Source organism: Gadus macrocephalus, chromosome 7, assembly GCF_031168955.1.
Source record: "Gadus macrocephalus chromosome 7, ASM3116895v1".
NCBI classification, from domain to species: Eukaryota; Metazoa; Chordata; class Actinopteri; order Gadiformes; family Gadidae; genus Gadus; species Gadus macrocephalus.
In genome coordinates, this window is record NC_082388.1 from 21,469,333 (window position 1) to 21,487,126 (window position 17,794).

At 48.6% G+C, this 17,794-nt stretch overlaps 1 protein-coding gene across 1 annotated transcript in view; it reads right to left on the reverse strand.

Annotated features, from left to right (window-relative positions):
- Positions 1-459: 459 nt before the first annotated feature.
- Positions 460-17,794, reverse strand: part of LOC132461403 (protocadherin Fat 3-like) — a 53,481-nt gene continuing 36,146 nt past the window's right edge. Inside the window, 12 exon segments of the mRNA XM_060056493.1 lie at positions 460-3,077; positions 3,599-3,664; positions 5,213-5,272; positions 6,434-6,535; positions 8,159-8,417; positions 8,983-9,426; positions 11,363-11,513; positions 12,785-12,938; positions 13,636-14,170; positions 14,876-15,033; positions 15,207-15,338; positions 15,878-16,479. Coding sequence (XP_059912476.1) covers positions 2,380-3,077; positions 3,599-3,664; positions 5,213-5,272; positions 6,434-6,535; positions 8,159-8,417; positions 8,983-9,426; positions 11,363-11,513; positions 12,785-12,938; positions 13,636-14,170; positions 14,876-15,033; positions 15,207-15,338; positions 15,878-16,479 — 3,361 coding nt within the window. The 3' untranslated portion in view covers positions 460-2,379.

Below are 17,794 nucleotides of genomic sequence, written 5' to 3' on the forward strand. Positions count from 1 at the left end.
AGCCGAGGACAGCCGCAGCCTTCTTGTTTCCCAGAAATAGAAAAGAAGAATACAGGCAAAAACACTGCACAATATGACACCGCAGATAAAATAGCCCTGTCATTGTTTTATGACAATATCAAAATATTGCTTCGCCCCTATATTTTATCTTGGGGTTCTACGTGAGGGAATAACAGATTCAACTGTGAGCTGGAGGAAGTTTACTTGAATGGAGTTTGGAGAGGGGCTTTTCTGAGGCCTTGTGCAGCCTTAAAGCTAGTAGAAAAGGCAGTCAGGCCGCCTGCTGATTTGACCATTAGCATCCCGTTTCCTACACAGCCAGCCTCAGTGATCAGAGAGGCATCCGAATGTATAAGACTTGAGGCGCCCACACACACACACACACACACACACACACACACACACACACACACACAAACGGCGTATGCACACGAACACACACACAAACGCTATAATATCAAAAGGTGACTTGTCGGGTTTAATGAGAGGGTTGTATTGAAGGTGATCTTGATGTTATACAGTTGAATGTGCTATATATACATATATACATATTGGATTTGATCTGTTACACAAAGTGAATCTGCTGTGTGTGCAAGCAGAGCTGTATGCGTGCGTGCGTGCGTGGGTGAGAGACAGTGTTTGGTAGCGTGAGATAGGAGAACTGAGGAGAGACATAATTAAAGATAAGAGACGAGGCAGGGTGGTGGCAGATGTGTGGCTCTCAGATTAGGTGCCCACGAGTCTGAGAACCTAATCCCGGCGGTGGTCAGAACAGTGTGGTCCTCATCATCGCCCCGCCTACGGGGGCGACCGGGCGGATGATAATCCACCCGTCGCCCCCATATGGCCAGGGCTTGGACGGGATTACGCTCTCTGGCGTTTATATCTTCCAGCGTTCATCTCTCCTCCTCAGCCTTCCCTACTCCTCTTTTAAATCACTGCCGTGCCTGTGCCCATGCCAATCACAACAACAACAACAACAACAACAACAAAAACAACAACAACAACAACAACGACGACAACACCTAGATAGAGAAACAGGTAGGTAGATAGATAGGAAGAAATAATCGATAGACATAGTCACAATCCCAAGTTGTTTTGTCGTCATGATCATTTTAAAGGATCGCCCATACATGTGCTTCTTGTATCTGGCCGGAAACACAACATGTGACGTGATCTCACTCTCCCCCTCTCTGTCCCTGTCTCCGCCCCTTCGTTTGTATCCCTTTAAATGTTTTAATGCAACCTTTTGTTGATCTGTGTCTGTGTGTCTTTGAGCGCCTAGAAAAGCATAAATACCATGTATTATGCAAGGATGTTATGACAAAAATAGCATCTTTAGCGGCTGATGTCGTCATCTTTAAGCGCGTGTTTATTTGGACTCAACAGGCATATGCAAAACACATTATTATACCGTCTGCATTATAAACATCTCTCTCCTATTTCTCTCTTAAGACACCAAGCATTCCTACTAGACAAAGGACTCTGGCACATGGAACAGTAACACACAGGGAAGAGGGTGCGCCGAAACTGCAAGATACAATTAGGTATTTCATCTAATTTACGTAGTCACTTAGCACAACTCATCTCATTTTCTTAATCTTTGTTTTTGCCTCAGAAAATTGGCTTTGCGTGGGCCGCACAACGCTTCTCTAAAGAAGCAGCTAGAGCTACATCAGCATACACTTTACCGCTGTGCAGTGTCCTGAGATATCTTCAGCCTCCTACACCAGCAGCTATAGCAGGCAGATACCGTGCAGTGGGCTGCACAGCTGGGAACACGGCAACTCGCTGGGAGCTCTTTGTGCTTCAGTTTGTGCCGGGCTCAGAACCTTGCATTGTTAGGAGCCCCCATAGAGGGTGAAGACATCACATAACATGGATTTGGTTATCACTTTGAACACGGTTCCCAATTTATTGCGAACGTCTCTCAAGAAAAGTGAATTATTCAAACACCCAGAAAGGACTCATGTCGTCCCTACATCCTAACGAGCTGCTTATCAATGGTTTGGCAACACGATATGCTGACTGTAGTTTTGTTTTTGGATTTTCATTTCTATACACGAAACCCTGAAGAGCAACACAGTGTTCAATACGGGATTCAGCTGAATATATTAACGTGTTTTCCTTTAATGCTGTGCCCAGAACGTTTGCTCTATTGTTTACAAAGTACTGCAATGATGTTGTTCTGCGAACGTCAAACGCATCGGAAAGGGACAAGACTTTGCCAAAAGTTAATAAAAAAGGGAACCTAGGATCTTGGGCTCATGGACTAGTCATTAGTGTACTGTATGTGTGTTTGTGTGTGTGTGTCTGTGTCTCTATGTGTGTGTGTGTGTCGGTGTGTCTGTCCCTGTGTGCGTGTGCGTGCGTTACTGATTAAAATCCGTCCCACCCCGGGGCGGGTTCGGAGCCGGTGGACGACCTGTGTGTCCGCGTGGCTCTCCGGGCGCGGAGCGACACCAGGTTCAGCAGTCTCTCCAGCTCGTCCCCGGCCCCCCCCGCCCCGCCCTGCTCCCCCGGCTCGGCCTCTGGTCCCAGGCACTCCTCCGTCCGCCCCCCGTCCCAGGCCCGCAGCGGGGGCTGGAGCTGGGCCGGGTGCAGGTGGAGGCCGGGGGGCGGCGGGATCCCCTCGTAGGCGCGGCGCGTCGGGGGCAGCGTGTCGTAGAGGCCCTCCGGCTCCGCCTCCTGCTGGGCCCCCCGGTATTCCTCGTAGACGGGCGAGGAGCTGTCCTCGCCGCCGCCGCCGCCGTCACAAGGGGCCCCTGGGCCCCCGACGGGCTCCTGGGGGTCTTTGGCGCGCCCCCCTGAAGGCCTCCTCTCCCAGCCTCCCGACCGGGTCCTGTCCCACTGGAAGGTGGTCCCGGCGGGCTCCGCCCGGGCCCCGGGGCCCCGGGCACCGTCCGGGGCCTCGGGGCTCGCCAGCCGGTAGTCCAGCTGGAGGGAGCGCATGCTGCCCCCCCGTCGGATGGCCTGCTGGGCCTCGCTGAAGTCCCAGTGGGAGGCCAGCTCTGGGGGCCTCAGGCGGGACGGGGACAGCCACATGGAGGTCTGCGGGGGAGACTTCCAGTGGTACGCTGCAGGGGGACAAGAGGGAGAGAGAGAGGGGGGGGGGGGGGACGGTAAAGCAATTCAGAGACGTGAACATTCATGCCAACAGGATGGCCTCACTGGAGGTCATTTCAATAGAGGTCGTAGCTATAGCAACAATAATTTGTGCAAGAATAATATCAAAAAATAATACATACATCAAGAGATGTTATGGTATGTTGAAGCAGACTTGTGGATGCCGTGTTAAAAGTGGGATTCCTGTCTGAGAAACAGCCAGCTGTCAGAGGGTGGGCCCGCATCCGTGTGTGTGTGTGGGATGTAAAAGAGGCTTTAATGCCCATGTCAGAGCCTGGTGCACGGTGCATCAATAACACGCGTGGGCAGAGTCCGTCTTGACACCAGCCCTTCCCCGGTAACCATACCCTGTTTTCCCTGTATAAATCACCAGCGTTCACACAGAGCACTCCTTCAAAGCGAGACTTCCCCTAGTCTGTCAGATGAGAGAAGACACTATGGGTACAAAAGAATGAAGACAGGTGGGCCTTACAATCCACGATGTAGTCTTTGACCCGCTCCGCGCAGACACCCTCATCGCGGCGCATGTGGGGACCCGCTGGAAAATAGAACGGAAAGCGAGAGCAATGAGGCAGGAGATGAGAAAGGAGAAGGGTGCATTTTTCGTGGTGAAACGTGTTTCTTATGCACACAATTCAATGCAGAGGAATTCTGGATGACTTACAACAGAGGCTTAAAAAAACGCATTACACTGCATCCTGGCCAATGTCAAGCCACAATCACACACACCCAAAGAAATAAACACACACAAACACACAGACAGAAACATACACACACGCACACACGCACACAGATACAAACACACGCATTCACATATGTTCCTCAATATCATAACTCATGCTAAGTACAAAACCCATATGCCAGAAACACTAAAGATAATTTCCAGTCATAGCATTAGCATGCATGAATAATATACATTATTCAAAAGGCAGCTGTTATGGAAAAAAATATGCCATGAATTATGATAAATAAAAATCATGATTAACGATTGTTTATTATTTTAAGACTCTAACTGAGATGTAAATTGGGACATTTTTTAAGATATAAATAAAATATAAATAACAGTGTCCTTGTTACAGTGTTAATACACCTGTAATAAACAATGGGACAACTTGTAACAGCATGAACTTAATAGGTAATAACATTATGGAACAGCCTACCCTTCCCCGAGTTAGCATTTATTTCTAGATCACTACTAGATCACTCCAGGTGATCATGGTGAAAATACCTTGCAGGGATCAAAGTAACATTGTCCAAATAAAAACCATGAATACAAAAAGGAGACACAATAACTGTTTTTAACAGGATAGGTTTGAAAGGTTTGATTATGTAATGTCTGGAAAATGATATTATAAAATCAAGGCCTATTCAATCACATGAGAAGATCATCAGCTGACAACACACCTGGGAGACACACAATGACCGACACACACATGTCGACCAACACACAAAGATAGGGACATACACACACACACAAACACACAGACACACACACACATACAAACAAAGACAAATACATGGAAAAACAGACACACACAAAGGGACACGCATGGACAAAGACAGACGGACAGATACGAAGACACGGACAGAAACACACACTAACACACATAGATACAGACACACAGAGACACACACAGAAACAGACACACACAGACGGATAGAACCGAACACACACACACAGAGACAAACACAGAGACAAACACAGAGACAAACACAGAGACACACACACACACACACACACACACACACACACACACACACACACACACACACACACACACACACACACACACACACACACACACACACACACACACACACACACACACACACACACACAGGGGGACACACAGACACCCAGACACAAAGACAAACACACACCCCAGCCCTTGAATCCCAATCTAAACACAGATGCCTGCCAGCGAGTGAAGCTGATGTCAGCCGCCACCACGTCAATGCTGAGAAGTGTGGAGGGTGGCGTTCACAACAGCATTGTGTGGGACAGCATTGAGCGATCTCTTCAGCACGGCTGCGGAGATTGTTAGGAAAAGATCAGGGTTTTTGTTTGAACCCCCCCCCGACTTACCGTCGCTTTCGATACTGCCAACAGCATTGTTGGGATGACGTATGACCGTCACAATCGAGGCTGGAGCGTAATAATAACAACAGGGGCGGGGGTGGGTGGGGGGGGGACAAAGAGAAGAAGACAATGTAGGTGTCTGCATGAGAAGGCCAAGGTTCCCATTACAGGGTGGGACTGTAACACTAAGACTGGGTCAGTCAACACTAAGGTCGCAGTATTGCTGTGTGTGTGTGTGTGTGTGTGTGTGTGTGTGTGTGTGTGTGTGTGTGTGTGTGTGTGCGTCGCAGAGTGTATGAGTCTTTTTGTGTCGTAAACACAACTTTAGTCCTTGCTATTTTCTTTTCAACTACATTAATTGGATAGAAAACAAAACCCAGACCCAGGCTTACACACACAAAGATACACACACACAAACACACACACACACAGACACGCTCACTGAACAGATTATGAAACCATTTTTGCTATCAAATCATTGTAAGAAACGAGTCATTGTAAGGATGGCGATGTCTACAGTGTTTATCAGTAGTGATTGCATGTTAGCTTACGTTAACAATATGCATTTGTAGCAGAGTGTATGTGTCTGTGTGTTTGTGTGTGGTAAACACACTCCTAGTCCTTGCTTCTTTCCTTTAAACTACATTAATCGGAGAGAAAACAAAATCCTGACCCAGGCTTACACACGACACCATGATCATAAGAAGAAGATTCGACTCAAATACCAAATTGTTGTTGTTTCTGATTGCATGGGAATGTATACAATTAAATAATGTTCTTTGTGCTGTTTGAGCCAATATTAAAATGTTAAAATGTATTTTCAAAATTCCTGGCATACCGTTATAAAGTTCCTCATAAATAACCATGTATAGTGTTTACATGGTTGGAACCCATTCGTTGCCAACTAAAGGATACACATGCATCATCTGTTGTGATGTCACTATGAAAATCATTCCTTCCCTGTGCCAAACGGCTTGTACCAGCTAATCACACCCACACCTGGTGGCAGTACAATGAGCCCTTTAAAGGGTTCAGTTCATCATTGGTGTGTACGGCGGTACGACCAAGAACTCTACAAAGATCACAGACAGAAGCCAAGGCCTTCTGTTGGCACCGCTCGTAAAACACAGCAGGATCTGCGCTGTTCCCATCCAATCTGGCCAACCAATCCTACCAGATTGGGTGGGAAATCTGGCCCAATCTGGCAACGCAGCGTCTTCTTCTTACCGTTGTCATCGAAGGACTCTGAGGTGAAGGAGCTGAGAGAACGGGCCTCAGAGAGGCTGTCCGAGAAGCACTGAGCCTCCTCCAGCAAATCAGCTGCCTCCTCTGCCACACACACACACACACACACACACACACACACACACACACACACACACACACACACACACACACACACACACACACACACACACACACACACACACACACACACACACACACACACACACACACGAATGCAAACACACACACACCACACACACACACACCCACACATACAAAGACACAAGCACGCACTTGCACACACACACAGACGGACACAAACACACACATGGCAAGCCCGCAAACAAACACATGCACGATACGATTACATATATAAGATTGACAGTTGTCAAAAGAACGGGCAGAAAAACGCAGAAGAGAGCAGGTCTTTCAAACCAAACCACCAAAGTATATGCCCCCTCCCCTTGCCCTGTGTTTCACCGCCGTTTAGAACTGATGCATTTCACACACCTGTGATTAACAGGGAAGACGAATTCACCAAACTCATCAGGGAGGAGACAAGAGATTGATCAGAAAGTACCAATCATTCAACCTCGAAGCAGATATCCTCACAGCGCAGTTCACTCACTAATGGCTGACAGGTGGCTACGACATTTCAAACAAATTACATCGAAAGTATAGCTCTTCAAAATCACCACCAGCCCATTTAATTACCAAAAAGTAGTCTTTCCTGTTAAGAAAAAATCCATAAAGTCCATAATATCTTGATGAAGGTGGTACCTCTCAAGAAGACCACCGATTACTTAATTACAGTGGCAAAGTAAGCACAGTGTAACAGCCTCCTCCCGGCTGCTGTGATCAAAAGGTTCCGCTCCTGTCCCTGTGAATGGAAAGCGCTCCGTGGAGGAGCACTGGGTGCAACACCCAGCCGATAGCAGGGTTTCTTTGATCCTACGTTCGTTGCACACATACACATGATGTGTGTGCCTATGTTGGACTCAGGTGCAGCTGTACACACTTTGCTAGAGTAGGATCCCATGATGCTTTGCCTTCCCCAGATCCTGTCTTGTACTGACATTGACCACGTTAACCCCTGGGATAACTTGGAACCATTTCTCATCTAATTCCTACCCACTGATAAATTATACTGACAAATCTAATTAGACCTATATTAGAGGCCTTAAGTGAACCATTGGTAATACATATGGGTACAATAATAAACCATTAATTATCTTAACTCTGCAGTTATAAGCAATAATAACAATTAACTAACCATTTACCAATGGTTTTTCAAGTTAACCAAGGTATTAATGTATACATTATTTAATAGGGTAACCCAACCCTTCTAAATAATGTACACATTAATCCCTTAGTTAACATGAATAACAGTAGCAATCATGAACACCATTAGAAAATGGTGACCAGAGCAAAGGTGAGCTGCTAATCAACTGTTAGTTAATTGCTGGTTAATGCTTTTTACTGCATTTACTCATCTTTATTAATTGTTAATAATTGTACCAATATTATAACGAGTTACCAAATCATCTTTAATCCAATTCCAAAACACTACAGCCCAGATGCACCATGGGACATTTGGCACTGGAACGGTGGTTGGAACTCACCCGGTCCTTGGAACTCACCCAGTCCTTGGAACTCAACCGGTCCAAGGACCGGTTGAGTTCTAACCACGGTACCTTTGGAACCCAGCCGGTCGTTGGAACTCACCCGGTGGGCTGGAGTCCCCTCTCTGGGTCCTCTCCAGCTGGAAGGCCCTCTGGCCCCACTCCTGCTCCCGGTCGTCCAGCGGCTGGCCCCTCTGGCCCCCGTGCCCCCCCACCGAGTCCCAGGACACCTTGTGGGCGGGGCTATGCTCCGAGTGACACTGAGACGCCGGCGGGAGATTGGGCGCAACGCTGCACACGGCAACGCCCCTCCTGCTGGCCCCGCCCCGGAGGTGAGACGTGTCGGAGAGGAAGCTGCTCAACTGCGGGAGAAAATAAAAATATAAAAACGTACATACATGATGAACACCCTCCCCCCCCCCCCCCCCCCCCCACACACACACACACACAAAGCAGCTAAACATATCTGACATGAGTTGGATCAAAAAATATGGAATTGTGTTGCTGCCATCAGGCTAGAAGGGCATTGAGTTGGATAACCAACAACAACACAAGGACCCATGTGCTTGAGCTGTGATCAGCTGTGCTTGCCTCATCATGTAAATAAGCCCTTGTGTCGGCTTTGTCATAATGCAAAATCAATCTTATGTCCATGTGTAACCATGGCAGCATCAAGTTTCCGACGTGTTTTTTCGTTTTTGTGTTGAAGCCTGAAGCTATACGCTTCCACGCTGAACCCAGGCGCCCCATCACGGGCTTGCAGGCTGACCAAATGAGGTCTACGAAAGACGGCTCTCTTTGCTTTAAAAACCTTCAAGGGTTGGACTCGAGTGAAAATAATTTCCACGTCGCCCACCCTGGGCCCTATTCTCCCACCGACAGAGGAAAACAAACCCAACAGGCATCCCAGACGGCCGGCCCCCCCACCTGGCTGCCCTCGCTGGACGTGCCCCGGTCCCCGCTGGTCCCCTGGGCGCCCCGCCCCCCGCACAGGTCTCCCGGCAGCTTGGGCGAGTGGCAGTTGGGCCGCACCATGACCTGAGGCGGACCCCCCCCGCCGCCGCCGACTCCGGCTCCGTCGCCGAAGCAACCGGAGGTCCCCGAGGAAGAGCCCGCCGACGCGCGCATGGCCTGGAACTCCATGCCCGCCGTGCCGCCGCCTTTCTCTCGCAGCATGTAGCCCGCCTCCGAGGTCACCGTGGAGACGCCCATGGCGGGCCGGCCCCCGGCCCCGCCTCCGCCGTCCGACTCCTTCCTCAGGGAGATCTTCTTCCTGAAGCCCACGAAGACGACGAGCAGGACGGCGACCACGAGGACCAGCACCCCGATGCCGACCATCTCCCCGGGGCCGATGTAGGACAGGGGCTCCGCCTGGGCGCCGCGGCGACACGCGCGCACCAACGAGAGCACGCAACAACAAACACACGCACAAACAAGAACACACACAAACGAGAGCACGCAACAACAAACACAAGCACAAACAAGAACACACACAAACGAGAATATGCACCAACAAACACACGCACAAACAAGAACACACACAAACGAGAATACGCACCAACAAACACACGCACAAACAAGAACACACACAAACGAGAATACGCACCAACAAACACACGCACAAACAAGAACACACACAAACGAGAATACGCAGCAACAAGAATACGCACAAACAAGAACACACACAAACGAGAATACGCACCAACAAGAATACGCACAAACAAGAACACACAAACAAGAAGAGACAAACACAAAAACAAGAATAGACACAAACAAGGAATACACGCAAAGAAGCACACACACAAACAAGAACACACACAACCGAGAATAAGCACCAACAAGCACACACATAAACAAGAACACACACAAACAAGAACACACACAAAAAAGCAAATACACAAACGCACAAACAGGCACACAAACAAACACGCACACACACAAACACACAGAAAAGCAGACACACAAACAAGCACTCACATAAACAAACACACACACACAACAATGACCAACACAAACAAGCAAAGACACAAACAAGAATGTTAAGTCACAATATGATAGCATGAATCTGTTAACTTTGATTAAAAGTTGAATTGCTTATTATGCCACTTTTGCCTGACTTTCACAGAGGCTTTGTCTGGGGGAGGCTTGTTGTGCTGGGTGAGCAGGAATCCTTGCCTCATTTATTACAAATATTGAAAAACACACTTAGTGACACAAACACAATTGACTGATAATATCTATACATGTTACTGATAAAATATATATATTACAAATCATCAAGAGTGATGTTTTGAATCTACTTGAACCATAATCAGCAGCAGAGGTAATTATCTCCTGACGCTCTCTCTCCTCGGGCCATACAACATACCGTGGTTTGTTTTTATATCAACGCATTAGTCAACGTCGGTTAATAATCCATCCACGCTCAGATCTTAACAACATGAGCAGCATGCAGTTTGTTAAATAATAAATAAAAGGATTGTATTCAATGTCAATGGCTACAATTTATCTTTACAAGAAATTGGGTGTAGGAATAGTTCCCATTGGGTTTTTGGTGTTTTTCTTAGAGAATCTTGCGACCATGTCCCAACATGAGATGATGGACTGTAGTCGCAGAGGAACACAACTGCAGGCAGTTAAGAAAAATGGGAGTGAATGATTCATGTTGCATTGCTATAACTAAACTAAGAAGTCTAGTTTTTAAACAGATACATTTTTCAGAAATCGTGTTTTTAACCTCACAGAGGTGGAATAGCCCTCAGAACCTCAGACGCCTTCCTAGAAAGAAACCTAATTATTTATTATATAGTTTGCCGCAGCTTTAGATGATTTTTCTTTTGATACAAATATTTTCTTAATTCCCCTAACCCAAACCCAAACCCTGATTTAACATTTGTCATTTTTTTTAACAGTCTTTTAACGATTGTCCTTTTAATGGTTTCTAGCTTTGTACTCACTATAGAAGGTCTTGCGTTTCAATGGTGCTATAAAAATAAAAGTTACAAGTTTTATCGTTGCGGCCGCACAGTCTGAGTAAATCATCCAGGTCCCTATCATACCCAACCAAGCGTCTACATGACAGAATGTGTTTGAGTGCACATATCGAAACAAAGATAAGTGACAATTGAAGTCTGCCAAAATGAGTCAGATCAAGTTATTTAAAACCACAACCATCTGCCTTAAGGTCCCCCTCATCCATTTCCTTTGATGCATTGACAAGGATGTGGAGCCATAAACCAACAGGAAATGCGCCTGTCGATTGTAAACCTATGAGTTATTTCCGGATCCTTCATCACGAAGCTGTTACCTGTGTGTCACCCTCGTCATCACTGGGGGCCCCACAGAGCTGTCCCTCGAAGCCCAGGGTGCAGTTACAGTAGAAGGCCCCGTATGTGTTCACACACACCCCTCCGTTCGCACACTCCTCTCTCAGACACTCGTTGACATCCTCCTCGCACCTGTTGGGCGCAGACCAGGGGAGAGGAAACATGGCACCAGTCACTAGATGTGTGAGAGTAAAGAAAATGGGACACAGTGGTTTTGGGCGCTAGAAGAGATAGAGTTCAGTTGAGCTTCATGTCTGCTTCGTCTCCGCTTATCATTTCGGAGGGTTTAATTGCTTGGGTAAAATAGTAAGATGTGACATTTCAAAGTAAATATTCAAATGATTGCAATATTTATATTGTTAAAAAGTATTGGTTGGGAGAAGCAGTTGATGGGTTTGTCTGCTGTGAGCACAAAGAGAAATAAACACAAACACACACAACACACACAGAAACACAGACAGCCATGAACAATATCGACTGGCCCAGTTCACCATTTCCAAGACGACAAGGCGACCCCCCCACTGGCATCGCACCGAACAGAGGTTAACACACTTTCCCCTTTCAATTATTTTCTCCTATTAGAACTCGGAAAACATGGCTTTGTGTCTCTGAAAAAGCTTCCATGTAAAACCAAGAGTATCCGCCTATATCGTCTGTTATGGGCGGATTGTTGCCCCTTTTAAAGGGTGGCATTGTAATTAAATGGGTAGAAGCAACAGAGGGTTTTGACTACGACTGGCGATGTGGTACACATTCAAAACGTCAATCTGTTACTTGTTACTTGAGGCTTGTACTTTTAATAATTGGTTTGACTTCGATTCAGTAGTTTGAGTTAAAGAAAAAGGGAAATTTGAGGGATAGCGATTAAAGAGAAGGAAATGAGTAGAGGTAACATTTCTACCCTCTAGTGGTGACACACGGAAAGGGTCTTTCAAAGGACATCACAACATAATTAAAAAGGCAGTCAGCAAGTAATGATAGACAGTTAAACTCAATTAGTTTGAAAAAAATATCAAAGCTATTGGCTACAACGAGGAAATATCTTGATGGGTGAGTGTGTGTGGGTGTGTGTAAGTACTGTTAATCCAAACACATATCCTAGGTGTACTGTAGTTTGTGTATCTGTGTGGGCGTGCAAACACTGTGTATACACAACACTGACACCAACGTGCAATGCTTATCAGACGCTTGTTAAAATGAACAATGTGTCAAACAATCCCTAAATATGGCTTTATCCTGCGTTTGTGTGCGTGCGTGTGAGTGTGTGTGTGTTTGCGCGTGTGTTTGCGCGTGCATTCATGTGTGTCTCTGTGTGTGTGTGTGCTTGCGTGTGTGTGCGTGCGTGCATGCGTTTGTGTTTGTGCGTGTGTGCGAGTATGTCTGTGATGTCGGGACTCGCTTACACAAGTCCCACGAGACCCCGGGGACAACTGCATAGGAAGGAGCCCCCCGCCGGCGTGCAGTCGCCCCCATTCTGACACGGGTTGGGCAGACAGGAAGTCAGCTCCACCTCACAGCGCCCTCCGGTGAACCCAGCGCTGCAACTGCACCCGAAACCTGAGAAAGGTGACAAGGTGACGAAAATCACTTTGTAGGAAGCGAAATACTCCTGAGGGAACATCTCAACCGACAAATAACACTCCCAGGTGTGGAAGAAGCCCCCAGGACATGTGTTATCTGACTACTACACTTAGTTCTTTTTTATATCGTTTGCAGCTCTAAAAAATAAAATAATAATCTGCGATTCATTTATTATCTTGCCTTCTTATGCTTTAATTTAACGTTCACCCTTTTTCTGATAATCTTTTAACCTAAGTCCTTTTAAAAGTTTTACCTATGATTTCTAGCTTTTGTGGCCTTTGTGTTTGAATGGTGCTAAATACACTTGGCAAGATTTATCTGCATTGCCCCACAGAGTAATTCATCCAAAAGCCGAACAGAATGCGTTTGAGCGCACATTTCCAACCCAAGATGTTGCCTAAATTGTAAAACAGTTTAGAAGAGTGCGTCAGATCAAGCAAATTAAAAACAAACACATCCGCTTCAAAGTCAACCTCGTCCATGTCATTCTAAATAAATAACGACAACATTCAGTTATCAACCGCCGGTACACACGCTCGAAACTAACTGTGGAGAAACTGAAGATCCTCAGATCGCGCATCCCCTGTCCCCACCCGGCGACTGTCTTTGAACCGGGATGGCCACCAGGCGGCCGAGGCCTCCGGTCCTCCCCCCCGCTCCCTGTCCCACTGACCTCCGGAGGGCAGGCTGCTGCAGGGGGCCCCGTTGAGGCAGGGCTGGCTGACGCAGGGGTCCGGGTAGAGCACGCAGCCCAGCTTCACCTCGCTCAGGCCCGCCACCTCGGCGTAGCGGCTCCTCTTGTTCTGCAGCGGCAGCTCGTTGCCGTTCAGCCGCAGCGAGCCCAGGCACCCCTGGAAGCCGTCCTGGGCCCTGGGGGGGCCCCTGGCGTCCCTGGGGTCCCCCGGGGCCTCGCTCTGGCTAGCCCCGGACCCCGCGCCGCCGCGCTCCCCCCCCGGCCCCGGGGGAGGCCTCACCTGGGCCCCGAAGAAGAAGGAGGAGTCGGGGGCCAGGGGCCAGAGGCGGACGGGGGCCCGGGCGGCGCGGCGGCGCTCCACGTAGCTGTCGTCCAGCGACAGCAGGCTGTAGTTGTGGGTGAGCTCCAGGGCCACGGCGTGCCACAGGCCGTCGTTGATCGGGCGGCCGGAGATCCCCATGATGCCGAGCGTGTTGTCACACTCGAGCTGGAACCACAGTCGGCCGCCCTCGATCTGTACGGGGGAAACCAGGCCATCCAATCACCATGTCACTCAATAATTAATGAGTGAGGGTGTGTGTGTGCGTGTGTGTGAGTGTGCGTGTGCGTGTGTGTGTATACCTTCAGCATAGTGCAGGGTTTAGTATATATGTGTGTGTGTGTGTGTGTGTGTGTGTGTTTGTGTCTGTGTGTGTGTGTGTGCGTGCATGTGTGTGTGTGCACTTTCAGAATAGTGCAGGGGTTAGTTAGTGGGTGTGTGTGTTTGGACGTCTGTGTGTGTGGCTGTGTGTGAGTGTGTGTGTGCCGACCTTCAGCATAGTACAGGGGTAAGTGTATGAGTGTGTGTGTGTGTGTGTGTGTGTGTGTGTGTGTGTGTGTGTGTGTGTGTGTGTGTGTGTGCGTGTGTACCTTCAGCATAGTGCAGGAATTAATCTGTGTGTTTCTGAGTCTGTGTGTGTGTGTGTGTGTGTGTGTGTGTGTGTGTGTGTGTGTGTGTGTGTGCGTGCTTGTGTGTGTCCGTGTGTGTGTTTGTGTCTGTGTGTCTGTGTGCGGCTGTGTGTGTGTGTGTGTGTGTGTGTGTGTGTGTGTGTGTGTGTGTGTGTGTGTGTGTGTGTGTGTGTGTGGGTGCGTGTGTCCGTGTGTGTGTTTGTGTCTGTGTGTCTGCGTGTGTCTGTGTGTGTGTGTGTGTGGGTGGGTGCGTGCCCGTAAGTGTGTGTACCTTCAGCATGGTGCAGGGGTTGGTGCGGGAGAACATGATGACCCCCCTGGCCTGAAGGGTTCTGATCCTCAGGCCCAGTCTCATCTCCCCCCCCGCCGCCGTCTCCGTCACCCTGTACTTGATGTAGCTATTCCCAGAGAAGCTCAGCGAGGTCTGGCCTGCTCTCCATATTCACACAACACACAAGGGAAATATCAGCAAGAAGAGGGATTTCAGCTAATACAACCACTAGGAACAACAACACACTTAAACAACTGATTTATTCAGCAACGCGATTTCCTCAACGTCTACTTGAATTTCTACTCTGCATATAAATATCAGTTGAACCCACCGGCGCATTCGTCCAGCCTGTCGGGCTGACACTGGCAGACAGAGGGCGCTGTCACACCGGAGCGTACACACTGCATGTCTGATGGACAGGATTGACCTTCACAGAGCTCAAGAGGAGTGGAGCAGAATCCCCCTGTTTGGGGGGAGAGAGGGATGTATTGACCGGAACAAGCACAAACTCTAATGCGCGGTGATTACTTAACAGCATAACTGGGAATTACAAACAGTTCAGCGACATAATGGTAATACAAAAGATGTGTCGGTTAATCTAATTACACAGACACACACAGACAGACACACAGACACAGACCCAGTACACAGACACACACACACAAACACACACACACACGCACACACTCACAGACAAACACACACTAACAGACAAACACAAGCACACACACACACACACACACAAACGCAATCACACACACACACACACTCACCACACAGACACGGACAAACACATACACTCACAAACACACACAAACACACACTCACACACACCAACAAACGCACTCACACCCACGCACACACACACACACACACACACTCCTTTAAGAAAAGCTGGACTGATTTAAGCACTGAAGACCTTCAGGAGCTCTGTAGAATCCCAAACAGAGCGATAAAAGGCAGACACTGTGCAGCAGCACGATGTCTTCACCGGGGCATTACCGGGGCACGTGCAGGCCTCCATGCGTCTGAACGTGGGGGACACCAGGCTGACCCGCTCGGTGCTGTAGGTGACCGTGGCGCGCGGCGCCATCACCAGGGTCTGCTCGCACACCATGTCCCCGCAGTCCAGCTCCCCGGAGCAGGTCTGGTCCAGCACCTCCGCCCCCGCCAGCACCCCCCGGAACTGGCCGCGCGCCCGGGCCTCCGCCAGCTTCTCCGCCAGCTCCTGCGGGGAGAAGAAGCCGTCTCCCCCACTACCACCTCCGCCTCCGCCACCTCCACCTCCACCCCCGGTCCCCGCCGGCTGCGAGGGCCGCTCCATGGCCAGGAACAGGTCCACGTCGCCGGTGCCGTCCACCGGCTGCACGCCCAGCACGTGGATGAAGTCCACCTGGCCCGGCGGGAAGGCCCAGGCCCCCAGGGAGCGGAGCATCAGCCGCACCTGGCTGAGGTAGCGGCCCAGGAGGTCCTCCGGGGAGAGCGAGCTGAAGCGCACGGCCACCGCGCTGCGCAGCACCACCTCCGTCAGCTGCTCCACGCGCACGGACACGTCGGCGATGACGGCGAAGCGGCCGTCGCTCACCGTGGCGTTCAGCTGGTACCTGGGGGGGGAGGGTGAACTAGTCGCACAGACGTCTCCAACTTAGAAGGTTCAATCTACAAGTTTGCAATTTAAATTAGGGCTGCTCGATTATGGAAAAAAATATCATAATCAGGATTATTTTGGTCATTACTGAAATCACGATTATTGAAACGATAATTTTTGAGTTGAAACATGATGCATTTATTCAGCGTTTATCCAGAACTTTCGAAAATGTTCAAATCGAGAATAATGTACAAATATGTATCCAGCTGTATGTATCGATATATTCATATAGGCCTATATTTATCTCTTTTTTTATTAATAATCGTTTCAACTCGATTATATTAATTTGGGGATTTTTTGACCCAAAATTCAAAATCACGATCAAAATTGTATTCTTTGCACAGCCCTAATGTCAATCTAACTCAAGCCTTAATATTCTTTGCTATAAAAACTCTGGTTCTCACCCCTACCTCTCCCTGCTCCCTCCAAACCCTGCGCACCCACAAAAAAATGGTGAGGCTCACTGAAGAAACTTAAGATAAGATCTGTCTACGCTGAGAGAGTCCAGTAACCTCAATCCCTGTGGGCGTACAGCCTTCTCCTTGTATGTGGTGCATTTAAATTACTTCACTGAGCCAGCAAGTGGCTCAGTGAAGTAAAGTCCAGTCTTACATCTGAGACAGGAAGTGATCTCCTTGTGTGTATGGGTGACAGGAAATTTTCTCATTGTGTGTGTGTGTGTGTGTGTGTGAGACAGGACGTTTTTGGAGTGTTCTCCTCGTGTGCATGTGAGACAAGAAGTGTTCTCTCGTGTGTATGTGAGACAGGAAGCGGTTGTAGTGTTCTCCTTGTGTGCATGTGAGACAGGAAGTGGTTGTAGTGTTCTCCTTGTGTGCATGTGAGGCAGGAAGTGGTTGTAGTGTTCTCCTTGTGTGTGCATGTGAGACAGGAAGTGGTTGTAGTGTTCTCCTTGTGTGCATGTGAGACGGGAAGTGATCTCCTTGTGTGTGTGTGTGAGACAGGAAGTGTTCTCCTTGTGTGTGTGTGAGACAGGAAGTGGTTGTAGTGTTCTCCTTATGTGCATGTGAGACAGGAAGTGTTCTCCTTGTGTGTGCATGTGAGACAGGAAGTGGTTGTAGTGTTCTCCTTGTGTACATGAGAGACAGGAAGTGGTTGTCGTGTTCTCCTTGTGTGCATGTGAGACAGGAAGTGTTCTCCTTGTGTGTGTGTGAGAGACAGGAAGTGTTCTCCTTGTGTGTGTGTGTGTGTGTTTGTGAGGCAGGAAGTGTTCTCCTTGTGTGTGTGTTTGTGAGGCAGGAAATGTTTGGAGT